Below are 22,180 nucleotides of genomic sequence, written 5' to 3' on the forward strand. Positions count from 1 at the left end.
CCGAACCTGGGTAAACATTGTTTCCTTCGCCTCCTGTTACCCATTGATCCAAGATCCACAGATCGGGCCCCCCTACTCGAGATCCACAAGATGGGGTTCTGATAGGATGTCTTGATGGTCGCACTAGCTGCTACGAGCGAAGACAAATAAAAATAGCAATAGCTAAACTTCTCTAAACAAAATTTGAGTCTATGCTAGCTATTTATTGAAGGAATATATGACAGTGCCGAGACGCGTGGATCTCTTGGATGAACGTAGATGCCTATCCGCTCCGGTGTTATGTCGATGTCGCCAGCTCCTAGGCCGATGGGCCCTAGCACCAGGGATGGGCCATAGCTCCTCGGCTGTGTTGCGTATGTGTTTTGCACAAGCAATACTCCTCCCGAAGCGTATATTCCCTCCGTTTCTTTTTTACTTCGCATATAAGATTTGATCAAAGTCAAACTTGGTTAACTTTGACTAAGTTTATAGAAAAAATATCAAGATTCACGGTATGAAATCAATATTGTTAGATGCATCATGAAATTAATTTTCACACTATATAGCTTTGGTATTGTAGATGTTGATATTTTTTTCTATAAAGTTGGTCAAACTTTATAAAGTTTGATTTTGACAAAATCTTATGTGCAGACTAAAAAGAAACAGAGGGAGTATGTGAAAGCATGCCAGATCCTTGACTGCATGCACACGTGGGACCCATTGCTTGACTTGATTGCATGCATCTTATAAGTTGCACGTAGCATACAACATGGATGGCTGGGCTGATTCCATGCATGCATCTAACTCCATGTAATCTTCTTTCATCAACACCTTTGTGCCTGAGTACAAGCAGAGTAAAACATGAAGGTAGTATTGGCTTCTTCTTAGTCAAATTATATGCACTGAGGAACAACAGTACCGTCATTTATTTGTCGTGTAATATGTGTAAATGTTTTTATGCTAGCTATGTCAGCATCAACACCCCGTGCCTATGGGCCTCCTGACGCCAGTGCTTGCAGGGTCGAGCGCCAAACTTTCTAGATACCCCCTTGCGCACGGGTGACCGCGTGCCCACTATGTCCCTGGTTTAGCTCTCGAGTGACCCCATGCGCACGGAGTCCTTTAGCCCATGCGCATGGGGACAATAGGTGGGCCACATTCACTTTTGATTGAGGGGTATTTATACCCCCTTCTTCCACCTCAAGACCTAAACCTAAGTTTTGAGTTGCTCCTCCATTGCTGACCCCCAAAAGCTCGATTCTACATTTCCACCAAACCAATTCGTTATCCCCACTCTTGTTCATCACCAACACTTGTCACTCTTGGAGATTTTGAGCTACTAGGCGGTAGGAGTCAAGGGTCGCCTTCAAGACCAACCTCGAATGATTTGAGGCTCATCTGTTGGAGGTGACTCAAAGAGAATATTAGGGCGATCCACTTGGTGGCACTTCGAAGCTTTGGCTTCGACACCTCTCCAATGTAGATTATCCCTCCCCCAAAGAGTGTGAAATTCAGGATATACATCTGTGTCTTTGACTCACTTGTGGTTTATCCTTTCTCGCACCTTTATTTGCTTTCTATGCTTGTTGGCTTGTTGATTAGCTTGTTTCATTGCTTATCTCGGTTCCAGTAACTTAAAATGGCACAAACTTAGGAGCTTCTTGCCCCCTGTCCACTCGCTTAGGTTTGCAGATGATCTCATAGTGTGTGGATCAACGCTAACAATGATTCTCAAAATATTGCTTTGGTGATTACTTACTAATCACTTTTGCAATCTTTGGGGACAAACCTTTAACTGGGATAAGTATGCCATGATGCTTAGTACGTATTGATCTCACATCTACAACTAGCATATCATTTTCAATGCTCTTGGCATGGATTTATGGATACTACAACCAGGTCATCTTGTAAGACTGGCACCATTCTACCAATTTTTTCAATACAAATGACACAACTATTGGTGCACGTAGAGAAAAAAGCTATCAACAAATGACAAGTAAAACAAGCTTAAAACAATGGGTCTTATTTAGTTACAAAATCATAGTACAAAATACACATCAATTATGTGGCACTGCAGACATGAGTATAAACTGATGAATTTGGCAACCCCAAAAATGTGGAGATGCAATGCACTAGGCCTTAATTGCAGCTGTACCAGCCGCTTCCATCACCGTTATAGCACATCATAATTTACAGAATGACCAGGTATGGCTCCAGCTCAAGCAACATGAGTTTTCTGAATCTTCCTCCAATAGCCTCTTGAGGTCTTATATTATGTACTTACATTGCATACATCGGTTGGGACTAATCTTCCTCCTCGATGATTGATGCAAATGCGAATGGCGCAAACTTGTACCCACCACCATCGTAAAACTTGCCCTGGAACTCGACCCAGTGGAGCCTCAGGGCATGCAGAAACGCACTTAGGGTCTCCATTGAAAGCAGAACAACAAAAGTGGCAGAGAGGAAGACGGTTACTCCCATGACAAGGATGATAACATTGTTGTATCTGGAAAGAGAGCGCGACACAGGATTAGAACAACCACAATAGGCGTAGAGAGTAGTAAAAGAGAGTGTGTCTTACCCCCATGCTAGAAGAAGAACCTTATCATAAAAGACACTGGACAGTTCCGAGTGCGCGAGACTGCAAAAATAAAGACATCGATTACTTGTCAATGTTTGTCTCGTGAGGAGAAACTTACTTATTTGGGGTTGATGTGTTATATCATGTTCAATGATACCTGAGAGCCCAAAGACGAAGATATGAGGCGGTATTTGAGACCGCACCAAGCACAAACTCAATTGTGTGGATCAGCTGGTGGACCAAAACTTCACTGAATTCAAACTCCTCATGGTTGTGTGGGTTTTCATGTTGTCCTCCCAATTGAGCCACTGATTCATCTGTCTCCTGGAGCATGGTGTAATGCTGGCCTTGGTGTCTCTGATGGAGGCAAATGAAAACATCAACAAGTGGGTATATGATATATATTCCAGTGAGAAGACAGTTAGGGAATTAAGAAAGGTGTGCAACCTGCTCATGTTGCTTCTTCAAAAACAATGGCTTCGGAAACAACATCCAAGGCACAGACACCAGAGCAAGCAGAAGTAGAACAAGCTGCGAGGAAACAAGAAATGTTATGTGCAACTGACAGAATCAACACATGGTAGCAGCAATGAATATCACCAAACCTGCACAATTCTCTGCCCAGGAAATAGCTGGTTCTCCCCAATATCATCTGTTGGACTCAGGAACATATATATCATTATGTGGTATAGGTCAGCTTTTGAGCCAGTGCACCACTTAATAATGATGAGGAGTGACAGGTAACCAAATAAGCTGTTTAAGAAGATCAGCTGAGGAACAAACTGATACCTGTTGACACAACAACTGAATGAGTATTTTTGAAATCACACGACAGATTATTCCTAGCAAGAGATCGACCTACCAAACATTAACAGTATTTTTGAAATACTTTGCATTAAATAAGCTCAACACAATTCCAAGGTTCATTTGTGCAATTCCAAGAAGAATTGACATTTTCATCTTTAGGGAATTGAGAAATGGCAGCTCACTGCGGCTTCCATGCCACACTGGATCGACACCAAATGGGTATGTTTGCCCCACCCTAACTAATCCTTCAGTTGTAGCATCCCTATAAATAAAACAAGGGGAAAAGGGAAAGTCATACGATTTTCATAAAACATCAAAATAGGAGCACAAATTCAGCAGCTTACCCACACGAAGGATCATGGCAGGCGTAGGCAGATTTACCAAAGAGCTCAAATGGAACCGAGAAGAACTCATTATATATCAATCCAGTGTAAATTGAAAAAAGGGACATAATCAAAATTACATAGCGCCCAGCAAACATTATTTCCACTATGTCATCTAGTTTCTGCGAGCAAAGAAATGAAGAAAGTTAATACTCCCTTCGTTTACTTATACAAGGCCACTATGAAATATACATTTTGCATCTATACAAGGCCACCAACAGTAATCGAGGCAAAATTAATGATATTTTCTCGTACTAGTACCCTGTTTAATACTTGCATGCATGCAGTCATAATGATAGTCATCTACTTTCCACACTTAGTTTCCTTGCATGCATGCAGCGTATTAATGATCCCACTAAACGAAAAGAAAAGCTGACTTGCAAAACTGATATTAAATTTTATATTGATAATTGTAATATGAGTTTGTGGCCTTGTATATAAAAATGGAGGGAGTAATAATTTCCTTGGAAAACATATATCTACTGAATGAAGAAGAGAAGGCTCGAGACGAAACCTGTGAAGCTAGCTTCTTCTCTCGGATTATGAGGTACAATGCAGTAAGAAATATACAAATTCCATGACCCCAATCGCCAAACATGACGGCAAATAAGAAGGGGAATGTTACGATAGTGAATAGACCAGGATTTACTTCTTGATAGCTCGCAATACTGCAAATTATGATTAATGTAGAGTTAGCACATAGCACGAACCCCAACAATTCTTTATGCAGTAAGAAGTGACTAGGTTATTCCTGGTTGACGGTAACCATTTCTGTAAATTACAGTAAATATCAGATATGCTGAATTAGCATCACAAGTTTGAAGATAAAATTCATAACCCACATTGGTAGATACTCCCTCCGTTCCAAAATAGATGACTCAACTTTGTACTAACTTTAAGGGAGTATATTATATTACATGCATAAAGAAATAAAAGAAAATTAAAACTTAACATGACCAATACGGGGCATAATTATCTATGAGCAATAGTACAAACAATGAAAGGAACACAAGTAGAGTATAACTATGATAGAATTTCACTAAATGAGCACAATACTAAAGGTTTAGGAAAGAGAAACACAAAGTAAATCAACAAATAAGTGGACAAAACAATATACTGATTATGAATTACAGTATATAAATACAGATATGTGAGAGATGTATCATGGTTGACACTGGTCCTCGTTTCCCTGATTCTCAGTCTCTAGGAGTTTGAGTGGCTTCTCCTACGTTCCGCTGCACCTGTCAATCCCTCCGTGTTCTCCACCTACGCCGCCTCGGCCGCTTCCTCCACTGGGTCGTTTGCTCAATAACGTCACTGTTTGGAACATATTTGTGGTTCACATATGTCTTCATTCGTTCGTACTACGTTGTGGTCTTTTAGGATCTTTGTGGTCCTTCAGATTCTACTGGTTGTAAGCTTGGCAAAGAGCCATATTAGTTGTCTAATACTAATACCCCATTATATAAGTGGTTTTCTATTAATGTGCCACACATGTACGTGTACATATACTGGCTTATGGCTCACTAGTGTTTCCCTAACAATCTTTATATTTTTGAAACTTACCCATAGGCATCTACAATGTCCTGGAAGGAGGATGTAAATTTATTTGTCTGGAAATACGTTGGAGGAGATTCTTGTGTGTTTAGAATTTGGAAAATACAACCAACTTGGGAGTTACTACCAGTAGTAGCACGATGAAGTGCATCTTGTACCTACAATAGGTAAAATAAACTCTTAAACCATATGGACAAAAGAAGAGTAACCGAAACCAAAAAAGAAGCCAGAAAACATCAATGCCGGAAGGGATGAGAGTGCAGCTGCATACCTGACTTGTAGCAAAAACGGGACTCCACCCCTCAGCAACTAAACATTTCTTTGTTACATCAAGACTGAACATGTTTAGCGTGTGGTAAATAGCCTTTTCCTTCTTTAACTGAAGCATTTGTATGTCAATCAGAATTAAACTTGAATGCAAGGAAATTAACAAGATATTCAGCAAGCGCTGTTCAAATAGCACGGACTTCTGTTTTGCATGATAAGAAACATACCAAAACATTGTTTCTAATACAAGCTTACCAGGTTGTTCCATTCTTCATACTCAGAGGCTACATTTTTAAGTATGCCGTCACGATGAGCTAAACCTATTTCAACAGTTGCCTTCAACTCTGACACTTTTCCAGATACCTAAACAGTTGTAAATGTTTCAGAACAAATAATAGTAACTTAGTAAATATAGTACAACAGCTTTTGTGAAAGAAGTTTCGACTACAATTCAGAACTACTGCACAAGCTTGAGACATAAAGGAAAACATTTCAACAAGATCACCTATCTCATCAAACATGGAACACCAAAAAGAAGAAAAGAAAATATTCCCTGCAGTTTACGAAAATGTGTCCTGAAGTACTAAATAATAGCGGGTTTAACATGATGATGTGCTATCTATTGTATGATGTCAATGTCAAATATACAGTATATGCTCAAGAACATAACATAAACATATACACAGAAGCAATCATGAGAGGAGGTCTCAGCAGTCTCTTCAAGAGAACTAATCCACAAAGCAAAATGAGCACCAACATGGTTTAAAGAGCAACACACAGGGATAGACACCAACCTCCTGAATAGTATGTAATTGTGTGGCAAGGTCTTCTGGAAGTGGATAACGGTTGGCGCCAAAAGCATCACAAATTTTCAGAATCTTGGATTTTGCTCTCTCTCCAGAGTAGAATATAACAAAATAATTTTTCACGGCCTGTCAATACGTTATAGTGAAAAAACCATATGAGGAAAATAACATTTCAGAAATAAGTACATAACTAGTGGGGAAAACATAACAACAATACACAGTGGCTTTAAGCAAACAGCTGAATGTAAACATCATTGCCGAGAAAATAATAATTTTAGAGTGAATTCCATTTTTTATGCCCTAGTTTCATGCTTGTGACAGGAAATACCTCATTTAGCAGATTTTTCACATTTTTACCCAATTTAAGCAAACTTGTGCCACTATTTACCCCTTCTAATTTTTCCCCATTCTAACTGCTTGGGCCCAGAACGGGAGCCATGGCGCAGCCGTAAAGCTGTTGCCTCGTGACCATGAGATAACGGGTTCGAATCCTGGAAACAACCTCTTGCAGAAATGTAAGGAAAGACTCTCTACAATAGACCCAAAGTGGTTGGACCCTTCCCCATTCATAAGTGAGAGAAGTGCATATTACACCCCTCAACTCTAGCCCTAGTCTAATATACACCCCCAACTTCAATACCATCTACTTTACACCCCCCAACTCTCAAAACCAGGCGGAATTCAACCCTCCCCTCCCCGTTGACCGGTTTTAACCTAGTTGACCGGTTTTGACATGTTGACTGGGTGAACAGTAACAAAAAATCAAAAAATATTTTGGTTTTTCCAATGAGTGAACAGTAAATTCAAAAAAAATGGAAATAAAATTCAACAAGCAGTTTCGATTTTTTACCTGGTGAATAGTAAATTCCAAAAAAACCGAATTATTTTTGCGTGGACGATTTTTCAGCGCGTGATGTCTGTGACAATTTTCAGCTTGTTTGGACATTTCAGTGGTCTCTCAACAAAAAAAATATATCAGCCCGAACTGTTAACTGTTTCATGCAAATATAATTCAGAAAAAAAAATTCCCTTAATTTTTTTCCTGAAATTTACTGTTCACCCGGACAAAAAATCAACATTTTAAAAAATCAAAATTATTTTTAATTATTTATTTAGAACTTTTTAAAATTTTACTATTCAGCCGGTGAAAAAACGTAATTTTTTTTAAAATATATTTCTTTTGAGTTTACTGTTCACCCAGTCAACAGGTCAAAACCGGTCACCGGGGAGGGAAGGGTTGAATTCCGCCTGGTTTTGAGAGTTGGGGGTGTAAACTAGATGGTATTGAAGTTGAGGGTTGTATATTAGACTAGGGCTAGAGTTGAGGGGTGTAATATGCACTTCTCTCTTCATAAGTAACTCCTAAAATTTATGGAAGCGAGTTGACGACAAAGGGAAGTAGCAACCTCCTCTCCAGATTGTGGATCAATTATAGATTCATCAACAGATTCTTGTCGGAGTAACATATTGCCCCTGGTGGCACGGTAAAGTATACGCTCAAAGGCCATAGCCTTTTGCTTTGGCACAAGACCAATCAGGGAACCTAGCTTCACTTGTTTCGATGGATCTATCACCATTTCCTGCAACGAAAGAAGAAGTATGAAAACAAGGAGAGCTAATATGTTGCTTTACTAGAAAAATGGTCCTCACCTGATGCAATAAAGGACTCTCCAGAGAAGAATCACCAGACTGATCAGCCACCATTTCCCTCTGTTGCTCTGCCGCACTTCTTTGAGCTGAATAGAAAAACTCACCAGTCTGAAAGTAAATAGAGTCAGTAATGAACAACATATAACTATGGGTGGAGCTACTATAGGGACACGGCATTATAGGACTCTCGAGTATGTACAAATAAAATATCCGCACATGCAAAATACATCCTAAAAACACAAAAAACAAACGGGCATAGTTTAAAGAGACCCGCTTCAACACATGATGCACACTTAAAATTTGGCGTGCGAGAAAAATAATACTCATTGCAGTCAAAAGTGCACAACTGGATAATTATTAATTAGGTGCCCTGTGTAGGCACATCAAACACAAATCTTCGACTGACTGGCAACACACAACCAGAAAAGAAAAAGAATTGCACTGCACAAGTCATGGTACCCATTGCAAGGAGCACGCTTTGGCAGCAAGGTGCAAATGCAGTGAGCAGCTTACCTCTCGGCACAAAGGAAGTTCAGGCATAAGGAACTTATTTCTTTGCTTGCCAAAGATTACAATGGACCCAGGTTAAAGAAAATAACATGACCAGATTCCGAGACAAGGGTTCCTAACTGCATACAAATTTAACAATGAATTGCCTGCTCCACCAATAACCAGATATTTATCTGACTCCTCATCCTCATGCTGTTGCTATGCGCTACTTACTGGAATGCTTGCTACATGACTCCTGTCATGTCGTGGACCCAAATACGAGCCGACAGCAACCACTCTCTTCTAAATTTGCATTGAAAGTTGTAAGAGATGTTTCTTTTCATTCAATCGATCAATACTACTTTGTAATCTGAATAGTCAAAAGATATAGTTTGTGGTTTCACTTTTGTTTGGAAAAGACTGCATCGATGACAATTATACTTTATATACATTTCTGATCCCCGCTTGAGATTGGAATATTGGGAATTTCATGTCATGTTCAACAAAACCCAAAGTAATATACAATGAATGCAATTCGAAATCAATGGTGGCAAATGTTGCAACATTTTCAGTTTTTAACTACATCAGCGAGTTTATGGACATTAGAGGGTCGATTTATCTTTCCTTTATGTCACAAATATTCTACAGGCAAGTTTTTCGTATTATTTCTTTTTCACCTTGCACCTCAGAGAATTTCAGGGTTTAGTTCCTTACAGTTTATACACGACTATATGGTGCTCTCGTCAGTGCACGAAAAGAGAAAAGTGGATTCCATCAAATAAATTATGTAGTTATGCCTTAATGTGGTCATACCTTTTCTAGAAGAACACTGTACTCCACCAGCTCATTGTATGTCCTCTGCAATTTTCTATTATTTGTATTTACTTCAGTTAGCTCAGCTTCAAATTCCCCAAGTTTTATCTGTTAGTTGACAATGTTAAAACAAAATTCTACACTTACAACTTGCAAATGATGAAGGCATAAGTTTCATTAACTAAATATACCTCCAGATCACCAATTTCCAAAGGAGCTCCTGAAAATTGTGTGGGAGAAATCAATATGGTAGCTTTCGACATTTGTTCCTTGAAAAAACGCAACTTGCGAGCCATTTCACCACACCTCTTGATCTGCACAAGGTGTATGTGCAGCAAAAAGATTATTAAATTCATAGATCAGTATGAAATATGATTATGATTCAGAGCATAAGACGATTGCAAAATATTTTGGGTTTAGTCCTTTTCACATTAGGCTGCATGTAATCAGAATAACATAGGATTCTGAAAACCGAATCATTGCATTAACAGGATATTTTGATTCCATCCTCACATGTATAAAAAAGATTGAGTTCAGAAGTTTTCATTAAAAAATTTGAGGTTATGAAGTGTTTCAGAACCCTGCTGGTTTCTCCTCATCGGAATAGGATATTGTTTTCACAGCATAAAGCAAAAGAATGCTGAAAAGACCAACAGTTCTATGCGAAATCTGATCAGTGACAGAAGCTGTTGGCAAAATATTACTGGATTTAGCCCCTTTCCAAGTGTTCAAGAAACTGTTCCTCGTAGTAAGCTGGACAGATCTAAGGCCATATATCATAACATATAGCACAGCAAACAGGAAAGCATTAAAAAAGATTGAGTACCTGGGCAGCATATGCCCGCTGGAATGGGCTCTTGTCCGCATTAAGCTGAAACAAAGGGCAGATATTAGATTCTCCTGAACCAAACCAAAAGGGAAAAGGCACGACTTAAGGCAGATAAAAATCACCTATGTCAACAGGTTTCATGTTTTACCTTACGAAATTCCAAGCTAAAATAAGTTCACCTGAGGTTACATAATCTCATAATTAAGATAGCGCTGCGCGTACGGTTGCATGTCAGTAGTTGTAAAAAAATACTTCAAATCATTAAGAAAATTTGAAATGTTTGTAGTTCAAAATTTATCATGAGGACATAAAATTAGGCTATTATTAACTTGACATTCATGTACTCCCTCCGTCCCGAATTACTCATCGTAGAAATGGATGTATCTACGCCTCGATACATCCATTTCTTCGACGAGTGATATCTTCTAGTCTGTCTCGCTGGGTCAATCCTATAATTGTTTATCTCATTGGGTCAATGCCGCACGTTGGCTATCGGTTGAGACATATGCAGTCCACATCGCGTATCATAGCACGCAATGCTCTATTGTTTACTACGCCGAGGCCCAAAACGCTAGCTGCACACCGCCGGTCCGCACCCTAGCTTGAAGGAACACGACGCGCAGCATTGCGCGATCGAACGGAAGCGGGGAAACAGATTGAAATCCAAGAAGCAATAAAGCAAGCAAAGGTGTGAGCAGCAGGGCGTGCGGTGCGGACGTACGTCTTTGAACTGGAGGAGGCCGATGTCGCCGAGGTTGGAGACGGCGAGGCGCGCCGACTCGGCGGGGATGATGACCTGCACCAGCTGCATCGCCTCCGACCGCAGTAGATCCATCGGGGGGCAGCACCCGCCGCCGCGCGACATCGCGGGTCGGTCAGAGACCCTGGCGGCGGGGCAGGGCGTCTGTGGGGCGTGCTTGCTCAATGCTCCGGTGGGCTGCCGCGGCGCAGGGGAGCCTTGGGGCAGCGGTCAACGCGGCTGCGTGGCGGTGGCGGTGGTGGTGCCGATTGGTTTCAGAGGGAGGCGGAGGAGGTGGAACGGACGGGAGGTAGTCTTCCCTGGAGCGTGACGATGGAGGAGTATACGAAGCAGGGTGAACTTGAATCGATGTCAGCAGGTGCTTTCCATCGAAGGCATCTGTGCTGCTCTAGAGTTGACTGGCCCTGCCGCTATCACTTGATTCGGCCCCCACGAATTTAAAATGGTTGCTCTTACATGAAGCATTGGCATAATCCCTCTGTTTTTTTTTTCAGATTAGCATTGGCACCGTCTGCTGAAGTTAGACATGTGCAGAGCTGTGGAAACTTCCTGGAAGGTGGCGATATATGTTTGAGCTGGACCTACAGAGATATTGAGACTATACGAAAGCGTCGTATCTCAACTCGAAGAGACGCCGTATGTGTTTATAGGCAGGGGTGCACCTTCCTAATAGCGCATACAGTTTAGATACGATTACATCTTGGAGAGGAAGCTAGGTAGAGATAAGATTACAATAAGGAGATAAACTCTTGCTAACAACCTACCAACTACCTAAGATGATATGGTGCGGCAGCCTCCTTGTCACGTACATATCAATATGTCGTTTAACACTTTCCCTTAATCACAACTTCATCAAGTTGAGATTATATCTGAAGTTCTCAAAACTTCGTATAGGCAATGCTTTTGTAAACCTATCTGCAATCTGGTCCTTGGAATGTATGAACCGAATGTCTAGGAGCTTATATATTAGCAACTATCTCTCTCTCTCTCTCTCTGACGAAATGAAAATCTATCTCAATATGTTTTGTTCTTGCATGAAAAACTGGATTTGGTGAGAGACAAGTTGCACCCAAATTATCACACCACAGACATGGAGCTTGAGTAGTTTTCACACCAAGCTCCTTAAGGATGGATTGAACCTATATAATTTCTGATGTAGCATTAGCCAGTGCCTTGTACTTTGCCTCTGTACTGGACCTGGAAACAGTAGCTTGCTTTCTGGCACACCAAGAAATCAGGTTAGGTCCAAGAAATACTGCAAAGCCACCAGTAGACCGTCTATCATCCAAACATCCTGCCCAATCTGAGTCAGAGAAGGCACTAACAAGAGTAGAAGATGACTTGCTAAAATTAAGACCAATGCTCATAGTATCTTTCACATACCTGACTATACATTTTGCAGCAGTCAAATGAACTGTGGTTGGTGCATGAAGGAATTGACACACTTTGTTGGCAGCAAAAGAAATGTCAGGTCGTGTGAGTGTCAAGTATTGAAGTGCACCCACAAGACTTATGTACCTTGTGCTGTCTTCTGAACTCAAAAGTGTTCCTTCTGTGAGAGACAATCTTTCTGTACTAGACAAAGGAGTAGTGGTAGGTTTACAACCTTGCAGCCCAGCTTTTCTTACCAAATCATTTGCATATTTTTCCTGGGAGAGATGAAGTCCATCCTTGTGCTTCTTTACTTCAATCCCTAGGAAATAGTGCAAATCACCAAGGTCCTTTAGGGAAAACTCGGTGCTTAAGTCCTTCAATAGTCCTGTTATTGCCTCATCAGATGAACTTGTGACAATAATATCATCAACATATATAAGAACAAATATTGATGTATTGGACTTATTGTAAATGAACAGTGATGTGTCAGACTTTGAAGGAACAAAGCCAAGCATTTGCATCTTTTTACTAAGACGAGAATACCATGCCCTAGGAGCCTGTTTCAATCCATACAGTGCTTTATCAAGCTTGCATACATAAGAGGGTGCATGTTTGTTTTCAAACCCAGGAGGTTGTTTCATGTAAACCTCCTCTTCCAGAACACTGTGAAGAAACACGTTATGTACGTCCAATTGTCGAAGACTCCATCCCCTGGAAACAACAATAGACAAAACAAGATGGATGGTGACATCTTTTACAACTGGACTAAAGGTGTCCTCATAGTCTATGCCATACCGTTTTTTAAAGCCTTTAGCAACTAGCCTTGCCTTATAACGATCAACTATTCCATGAGACTTTCTTTTGATCCTAAAGACCCACTTGCATTCAATAAGATTTTTACCTTGTTTTGGAGGAACCAAATGCCATGTTTTATTTTTCTGTAGTGCCACATACTCCTCATGCATTGCCTTTCTCCGCTTCTCATCACCAAGGGCCTCCTCAAGTGTGGTGGGCTCACCTGGTTCACCTGTAGAACAGATCATACCATATTTGGTTATGTGCTTGTAATTAATTGGCTTATTTACTCCTGATTGTAATCTTGTACGGCACTGCTATGCAGCAGCATTGTTTTGCGCCACAAAGGATCCTGTGGCTGAATCAGGAGCTGGAATCTGTGCCTGATCCGAGGCAGATCTGCCTGCTCCAGCAGTTTTGGCGGGGTCCACTGCTGGCTGATCTTCTATGGCAGCTGGCTGCTATGCGGGAGAGGAATCCGGCGCAGAAGATCCCATCCGACCAACCGACACGGGCCGACAGGAATCTGCGCCTGCTGTGTCTTGTCCCGCGCCAGCCGGTCGCACCGTGTTGCACCACTTGTAGACAGCCGACTGGCTCCCGAAACACGAGCCGAACGGGCCAGCGGCAGCCTGGCACGTGGCAGTTTTTAATTCGCGCAGGCTGGTGGAGCCGCCGCTGCCAACCACAGCGGGCCACGTGGCCTACATGGAGACGGGTGCCGTTGGCGTGCCTGGCGCAGCACCGCGCGTTGCCGCTGCTAACGCGCCAGATCCCGAGGCAGATCCTCCTGCCGCTACTGACGCGCCGGATCCCGAGGCTGATCCACCTGCCGCTGCTATCACACCGGATCCCGAGGCAGATTTGCTCCCTCCACCGTGACACATATGATATGGGCAGACTGTTGCACCATTTTCTTCATGGTTTCACCGTTTTCTTTGTTGTTTTCACCGCTATGGTCTCCTATGGCATCACAAGGCTCATGCATATGGTTAGGAGGATTAGTCAACAAATGATCATCACAGTTATCATGTCCCCCTTGATCATGACCGGAGAGGTGAGGTGGTAGAATAAGTATCTCTTTGTGAAGTAAGGCGCCGGCATTGGGGTGAAGATCAGCGAAAGGGCATTTTGTCTCATCAAAAACAACATCTCTAGAGATGTAGACACGACCAGTAGAGATGTCAAGGCATTTTACACCTATGCTGAGTGCTATACCCAAGAAACGCACACTGTTTGGAGCGAAACATAAGCTTGCGGTTGTTGTAGGGGCGGAGATTCAGCCAACAAGCACATCCAAAGATACAAAGAGATTTATAATCTGGTTTTGTGTGGAGAAGCCTTTCTATGGGAGTTTCATTGTTGATAACCCGACTAGGAAGCATGTTTATGATGTGTACGGCAGTGAGGAATGCTTCGTCCCAAAATTTTAGGGGCATAGAAGCTCCGGCCAAGAGAGCAAGACCAACCTCAATAATGTTCCTATGCTTACGTTTCGCAGACCCATTTTGTTGGTGAGCGTGAGGGCATGACACATGATGGGAAATCCCTAGCGTTTGGAAGGAGTTTAATTTTTCGTACTCCCCTCCCTAGTCGGATCGGACAGCAAGAATCTTTCTATCAAAGTGACGTTCAACAAGAGCTTGGAAGTTTTTAAAGACTTGGAACACGTCTGACCTTTTTTAAGAAGATGGAGCCAAGAGAACTTGCTATAGTTATCAATGAAGCTTACGTAGTATGTGTGTCTACCAACGGAGCTTGGGGCAGGACCCCATACATAAGAAAAAATTAATTGCAACGGTTGAGTAGAAACACTAGTGGAAACAGGGTAAGGAAGTTGATGACTTTTTGCTTTCTGACAAGAATCACAAATGGTTTCAATATTGTGCTCACCAACAAACGGGAGCTTATTCTTTTTAAGTAAACGATCAACTAAAGAAAATGAGGCGTGCCCTAAACGGTTGTGCCACCGTGTGGCTGAAAGCTTGATAGCACCACAAGCTTGTTTATTGTATCTTCGAAGCTCCAGAATCAACGGGTAAAGGCCTCGAACACATCTACCTCGATAGAGAGTTTTCCTCATGACCTGATCCTTGATCAAAAAGAAGAAGGGATGAAATTCAATATAAACATGATTATCAAGGGTGATTCGATGGACAGATAGAAGATTCTTGTCAGTGCTAGGGACATGCAAAATTTTCCTAAGATGAAATTTTTGACATGGGGTATGAAAAACTGAATGACCAATGTGACGTATCCTCATACCTGCACCACTTGCGGTGTGGATCTGGTCCTTGCCATGATATTTCTCCTTGAGTGTCACCTTCTCTAGTTCGCCGGTGAGATGGTTCGTTGTGCCACTGTCGAGATACCAATTGGTATCGACGCCATATGAGCCATCAGCAGCAACGGCCACCTTTTCTTCATCTTCAGAGGAGGCCTCATCCTCATCGAACCGGTACCAGCAGTATCTCGTCGTGTGGCCCGGTTTGCCGCAGATTTGGCAACGCACCGCGTCCGGGGGCGACCTGGAAGAACCACCATGGCGGCCCCTAGTGTTCGTGGAGTTGGACCGTCCGTTGCGGGAGTTGGACCCGCCATTGCTGCCACCACTCCCCTGCTTGCCCTTGGAGCGAGGAGGACCACGATGACATGCGTAGCCGCCACGCCTGCGCGTCACGGCGTTAGCCGACGACTTGAAGCCGCCCGATCCCTGGTATTGTGCCACCCTGTGATCAAAGTTGCTAAGCATTGAAAAAAGCTCATCGAGGGATACCGGGGTGATGCGGGCGTCGAGGGCGGAGACGAGTGGCTGGTAGTCCATGTCGACGCCGTGCAGGATGTAGGAGATGAGTTCATCATCCTGGTAAGGTTTCCCGGCGGCGGCCAGCTCATCGGCGAAGCCGCGCATCTCGGCGAAGTAGGTGGCGACGGTCTTGTTGCCCTTCTAGGCGTTCACCAGAGAGGTTCTGATGTTGTTGACGTGACTGAGCGACTGCGAGGAGAACATCCCCGACAACGCCATGGTGATCGTGGTCACCTGCACGAGCACCTCCTATTGGTGAGGTTGTTCAGCAGGTACTCGAGCACCTGCTGGACCTCTCGCACCCAGACAGAGTGAAGAGGGTTAGGCTCAGCTAATTCCTTCCCATCTTTGTCCTTGGTGTGGAGGATCCTGGCCGGCTCCGGTGTCGTGCCGTCGACGTAGCCGAAGACACCCGCGCCCCTCAGCTGTGGCATGATCTACGCGTGCCAGAGGACGTAGTTGGTGCGGGAGACCCTCTCCATGACTTGACCATTGGGGCCAGCCTGGGAGGCACTGGAGGAATACGACATAGTTGCACTAGATGGAGTTTTAGGGTTTAGAAGTTGTGGAAGAGAAGGGCTCTGATTACTGATACGTCTCCGTCGTATCTACTTTTCCAAATACTTTTGCCCTTGTTTTGGACTCTAACTTGCATGATTTGAATGTAACTAACCCGGACTGACGTTGTTTTCAGCAGAGTTGCCATGGTGTTATTTTTGTGCAGAAATAAAAGTTCTCGGAATGACCTGAAAATCAACAGAGATTATTTTTGGAATATATAAAAAATACTGGCGAAAAGATCCACATCAGGGGGGCCACACCCTGTCCCACGAGGGTGGGGGCGTGCCTACCCCCTGGGCGTGCCCCCTGTCTCGTGGGCCCCCTGATGCTCCACCGACCTCAACTCCAACTCCATATATTCATATTCGGCGAGAAAAAAACAAGACAGAAGGATTCATCGCGTTTTACGATATGGAACCGCCGCCAAGCCCTAAACTCTCTCGGGAGGGCTGATCTAGAGTCCGTTCGGGGCTCCGGAGAGGGGAATCTGTCGCCATCGTCATCATCAACCTTCCTCCATCACCAATTTCATGATGCTCACCGCCGTGCGTGAGTAATTCCATCATAGGCTTGCTGGACGGTGATGGGTTGCATGAGATTTATCATGTAATAGAGTTAGTTTTGTTAGGGTTTGATCCCTAATATCCACTATGTTCTGAGATTGATGTTGCTATGACTTTGCTATGCTTAATGCTTGTCACTAGGGCCCGAGTGCCATGATTTCAGATCTGAACCTATTATGTTTTCATGAATATATGTGAGATCTTGATCCTATCTTGCAAGTCTATAGTCACCTATTATGTGTTATGATCCGTTAACCCCGAAGTGACAATAATCGAGACCATTACCGGTGATGACCGTAGTTTGAGGAGTTCATGTATTCATTATGTGTTAATGCTTTGGTCTGGTACTCTATTAAAAGGAGGCCTTAATAGCCCTTAGTTTCCAATAGGACCCCGCTGCCACGGGAGGGTAGGACAAAAGATGTAATGCAAGTTCTTTTCCATAAGCACGTATGACTATATTCGGAATACATGCCTACATTACATTGATGAACTGGAGCTAGTTCTGTGTCACCCTATGTTATAACTGTTGCATGATTGATCGCATCCGACATAATTATCCATCACCGATCCAATGCCTACGAGCTTTTCCTATATTGTTCTTCGCTTATTTACTTTTCCGTTGCTACTGTTACAATCACTATAAAACCAAAAATATTACTTTGCTACCGTTACCACTATTATCATATTACTTTGCTACTAAATACCTTGCTGCAGATATTAAGTTTCCAGGTGTGGTTGTATTGACAACTCAGCTGCTAATACTTGAGAATATTCTTTGGCTCCCCTTGTGTCGAATCAATAAATTTGGGTTGAATACTCTACCCTCGAAAACTGTTGCGATCCCCTATAGTTGTGGGTTATCAAGACTATTTTCTGGCGCCGTTGCCAGGGAGCATAGCTCTATTCTTTGAGTCACTTGGGATTTATATCTGCTGATCACTATGAAGAACTTGAAAGATCAAAGAACCAAGATTTTTCCCTCAACTACGAGGGGAGGTAAGGAACTGCCATCTAGCTCTGCACTTGATTCACCTTCTGTTTTGAGTAAACTTGCGACACCTACACATGCTATTGATCCTGATAGGTCGCATGTTATTGATGATGCCACTTCTGTTTTGCATGATACTTATGATGAAACTACTTCTATGCTTGATACTCCTGTGCCACTAGGTGAATTTCTTGATGAACAACTTGCTAGGGCTAGAGAGAATGAAATTATTGAAACTGATAATATTGATGAAAGTGATGATGAAGATTCTCCCCCTAGATATGAATTGCCTGTTGTGCCTGAGGGTTATGTTATGGATGAAGAAACTGCTAGAGACTTCTTAGCTTGCAGTGATATATCTGATCTTAAGAAATTATTAGCTAAGCTTAAAGAAAAGTCTTTGAATGCTAGAATGAAATATGACCCTGCTTTTGCTACTTCACCTATCTTTATTACTGATAAGGATTATGATTTCTCTGTTGATCCTGAGTTAATTACTTTGGTTGAATCTGATCCTTTTTATGGCTATGAATCTGAAACTGTTGTGGCACATCTTACTAAATTAAATGATATAGCCATCCTATTTACTCATGATGAGAAAACCCGCTATTACTTTATCCTTAAGTTGTTTCCATTCTCATTAAAGGGTGATGCTAAAACATGGTTTAATTCTCCCTAGGATATGATTTATTACTTCTCTGCTAAATATTTCCCCGCTCATAAGAAACAAGCTGCCTTAAGGGAAATATATAATTTTGTGCAAATTGAAGAAGAGAGTCTCCCACAAGCTTGGGGGAGGCTTCTCCAATTACTTAATGCTTTTCCTAATCATCCTCTCAAGAAGAATAAAGTACTTGATATCTGTTATAATGGACTAACTGATGCTTCCAGAGACCACCTGGATAGTTGTGATGGTTGTGTTTTCAGGGAAAGAACTGTTGATCAAGCTGAATTGCTATTGAATAATATGTTGACTAATGAAAATAATTGGACACTTCCTAAACCAACTCCTAAGCCAACTCCGAAGAAGAGGGGTATTCTATTTCTCAGTCCTGAAGATATGCAAGAGGCAAAGAAATCTATGAAATAAAAAGGTATTAAAACTGAAGATGTTAAGAATTTACCACCTATTGAAGAAATACATGGTCTTAATTTGTCGCCTATTGAAGAAATACATGGTCTTGATAACCCGACACAGGTAGTAAAGGTAAATTCTCTCTATAGATTTGATAAATGTCAAATCACATTTACTAAGTTTGCTAGCCCATGCTTGGATGAGTTTAATGACTTTATGGTTAAACAAGAAAACTTCAATGCTTATGTTGGTAGACAATTGAAACACAATGCTGATATGCTTGAACACTTGGGTAATTATATGGCTAATGTTAAAGGTGAACTTAAACTTATTAGTAAACATGCTTCTATGGTTACCACTCAAGTAGAACAAGTACGTAAAGCTCAAAATGATTTTCTCAATGAATTAAATAATAAGAAGAATGATAATGATGTTAGAGTTATGACTAGAGGTGGTAAAATGACTCAGGAACCTTTGTATCATGAGGGCCATCCTAAGAGAATTGAGCAAGATTCTCAGAGAACTAATGTTGATGCACCTAGCCCTACTAAGAGTAAGAAAAAGAAAAATGATAGGACTTTGCATGCTTCCAGTGAACCTGTTCTTGACACACCTAAGAATCCCAATGATATTTCTATTTCTGATGCTGAAACACAATCTAGTAATGAACATGAACCTAGTGATAATGTTAATGATGATGTTCATGTTGATGCTCAACCTAGCAATGATAATGATGTAGAGATTGAACCTGCTATTGATCTTGATAACCCACAATCAAAGAATCAACGTTATGATAAAAGAGACTTTGTGGCTAGAAAGAACGGTAAAGAAAGAGAACCATGGGTTCAGAAACCCATGCCTTTTCCTCCTAAACCATTCAATAAAAAGGATGATGAGGATTTTGAGCGCTTTGCTGAAATGACTAGACCTATCTTCTTGCATATGCGTTTGACTGATATGCTTAAAATGAACCCTTATGCTAAATACATGAAGGATATTGTTACTAATAAAAGAAAGATACCGGAAGCTGAAATTTCAACCATGCTTGCTAATTACACTTTCAAGGGTGGAATACCAAAGAAGCTTGGAGATCCGGGAGTACCAACTATACCATGCTCCATTAAAAGAAACTATGTTAAAACTGCTTTATGTGATCTTGGAGCCGGTGTTAGTGTTATGCCTCTCTCTTTATATCGTAGACTTGATTTGAATAAGTTGACACCTTCTGAAATATCTTTGCAAATGGCTGATAAATCAACTGCTATACCTGTCGGTGTTTGTGAGGATGTGCCCATTGTGGTTGCAAACGTTACTATTTTAATGGACTTTGTTATTCTTGATATTCCCGAGGACGATAGTATGTCGATTATCCTTGGTAGACCTTTTTTGAATACTGCAAGGGCTGTTATTGATTGCAACAAAGGCAATGTCACTTTTCATGTTAATGGTAATGAGCATATGGTACACTTTCCGAGGAAACAACCTCAAGTTCACAGTATCAATTCTATTGGAAAATTTTCAACAATCACTATTGGAGGTTTTGAATTTCCTCTTCCTACTGTCAAGAAGAAATATGATATTCTTATTGTTGGGGATGTGCATATCCCCGTAAAGGTAACCTAGTATTATTCAAATTTTCTCCGGTTTCATGTTATTCGAAATGAGTTTGTTAACAAGACCTGATCAACCTTGTTAGCGGATTCCTTTTGATGAGCATGAGATGGATGAATTTAGAAAACACAACTCTTTGTACCCTCTTTTTACTTTCTGTTATTTATATTAAATAAAGCAAAATAGTATTTTCTGTCTGTTTTCTGAATTATCCATGCAATAAAAAATCCCCCGAAAATAAAAGTTCTCCAAATGCGCTGAAATTTAAATATGATTTTTTCTAGAATAGTTTAGAATATTTGGCACTGAAAACACAGCAGGGGGAGCAGCCATGTGCCCATGAGGGTGGAGGGCGCGCCCACCCCCTAGGTGCGCCCCCTGCCTCGTGGACCCCACGTGGGTCCCCTCCACTTATTCCAGCCACCACACACTCCTTCCTCCCAAAAAAATCACCAGCCAGCTCAAACCCAAGTTCTTGCTCATCTAGCTGCCATTTTCGATCTCCTTGCTCAAAGCTCCATTCACAAAACTGCTTTGGGGATTGTTCTTTGGTATGTGACTCCTCTAATGGTCCAATTAGTTTTTGTTCTAGTGCTTTATTCATTGCAAATTTTTGCTGCTTAGGTAACCTTGTTCTTAAGCTTGCATGTAAAATTTATTTGGTCAAAAGTAGTTTTAATGCATGATATATCCTCTAGGCACTTGTAGGAGTAGTTGCTATCAATTTTGTTGAGTTTGGTTCACTTTTATTTTAAGTTACTACAAATTTCAGAAATTTTTCAGAGGAAGAAATATGTTTAGGAAAATGTACCAAGGTGGTTCCTCAAGGAAGCAAGGACCCAGGCCCGCAATACGCGAGACGGACAATGAACTACCAAGAGATGCTCAAGTGCGGCCTTGTGAATGACCGTCAGAGGACTTCATGGTTCGGGCAGGAATTAAGGAGGAATTTGAAGCATATGTGCGTAACGCCGATCTTGAGAGCTTCGTGGCAGATAAGTGCCGTCAGTACTACTACCTCACTGATTCATTTGTGAGAAGGTTTAAATTTTCATCATCACGCAATTCTCAAACTGTCCTATTTGATCTTTATGATAAATCGTATACCATGGACTTAGAAGATTTTAACACTGCTTGTAAACTCCCACAATGGGGTAATGTTAGTGAACCTCGCAAATCTGAATATAGAGACTTTCTTGCTAGTATAACTGTGGGGGAATCTAGAGAAATCACGCAAGCTACCATAGGGAGCATTCATTTTCCTACTATACATTATTTTGCTCTCTTTATAGGTAGATGCATAAATGGTAAGGATGAGGCATGTCACATGTGTGTTCCTGATCTTAGTGTTCTCAAGAGTGATGTATTAGGAGATAGACAATATAACTTGGGGGCCATTGTTGCACGTAGGTTGCATAATAATAGTATTGATGGAGATTTCTTTGGTGGAATTTATGCAACCCGTTTAGCTGATTTTCTT

General features: G+C 41.7%; 1 protein-coding gene across 1 annotated transcript; it reads right to left on the minus strand.

The window, feature by feature from the left end:
• Positions 1–1,974: 1,974 nt before the first annotated feature.
• On the minus strand, positions 1,975–11,235 carry LOC123186257 (V-type proton ATPase subunit a3). The gene is made up of 18 exons (XM_044598041.1): positions 10,886–11,235; positions 10,162–10,206; positions 9,527–9,649; positions 9,336–9,443; positions 8,034–8,141; positions 7,790–7,963; positions 6,372–6,509; positions 5,833–5,940; positions 5,582–5,689; positions 5,320–5,468; positions 4,268–4,421; positions 3,715–3,875; positions 3,426–3,632; positions 3,169–3,352; positions 3,011–3,094; positions 2,721–2,920; positions 2,564–2,623; positions 1,975–2,488 (listed from the first exon to the last, which is right to left on the minus strand). Exons 1-18 carry the CDS (start codon positions 11,027–11,029, stop codon positions 2,284–2,286), a joined length of 2,460 nt encoding a protein of 819 aa, XP_044453976.1. The 5' UTR covers positions 11,030–11,235; the 3' UTR covers positions 1,975–2,283.
• Between the last annotated feature and the right edge of the window lie 10,945 nt (positions 11,236–22,180).

This window comes from Triticum aestivum, chromosome 2A (genome assembly GCF_018294505.1).
Source record: "Triticum aestivum cultivar Chinese Spring chromosome 2A, IWGSC CS RefSeq v2.1, whole genome shotgun sequence".
NCBI classification, from domain to species: Eukaryota; Viridiplantae; Streptophyta; class Magnoliopsida; order Poales; family Poaceae; genus Triticum; species Triticum aestivum.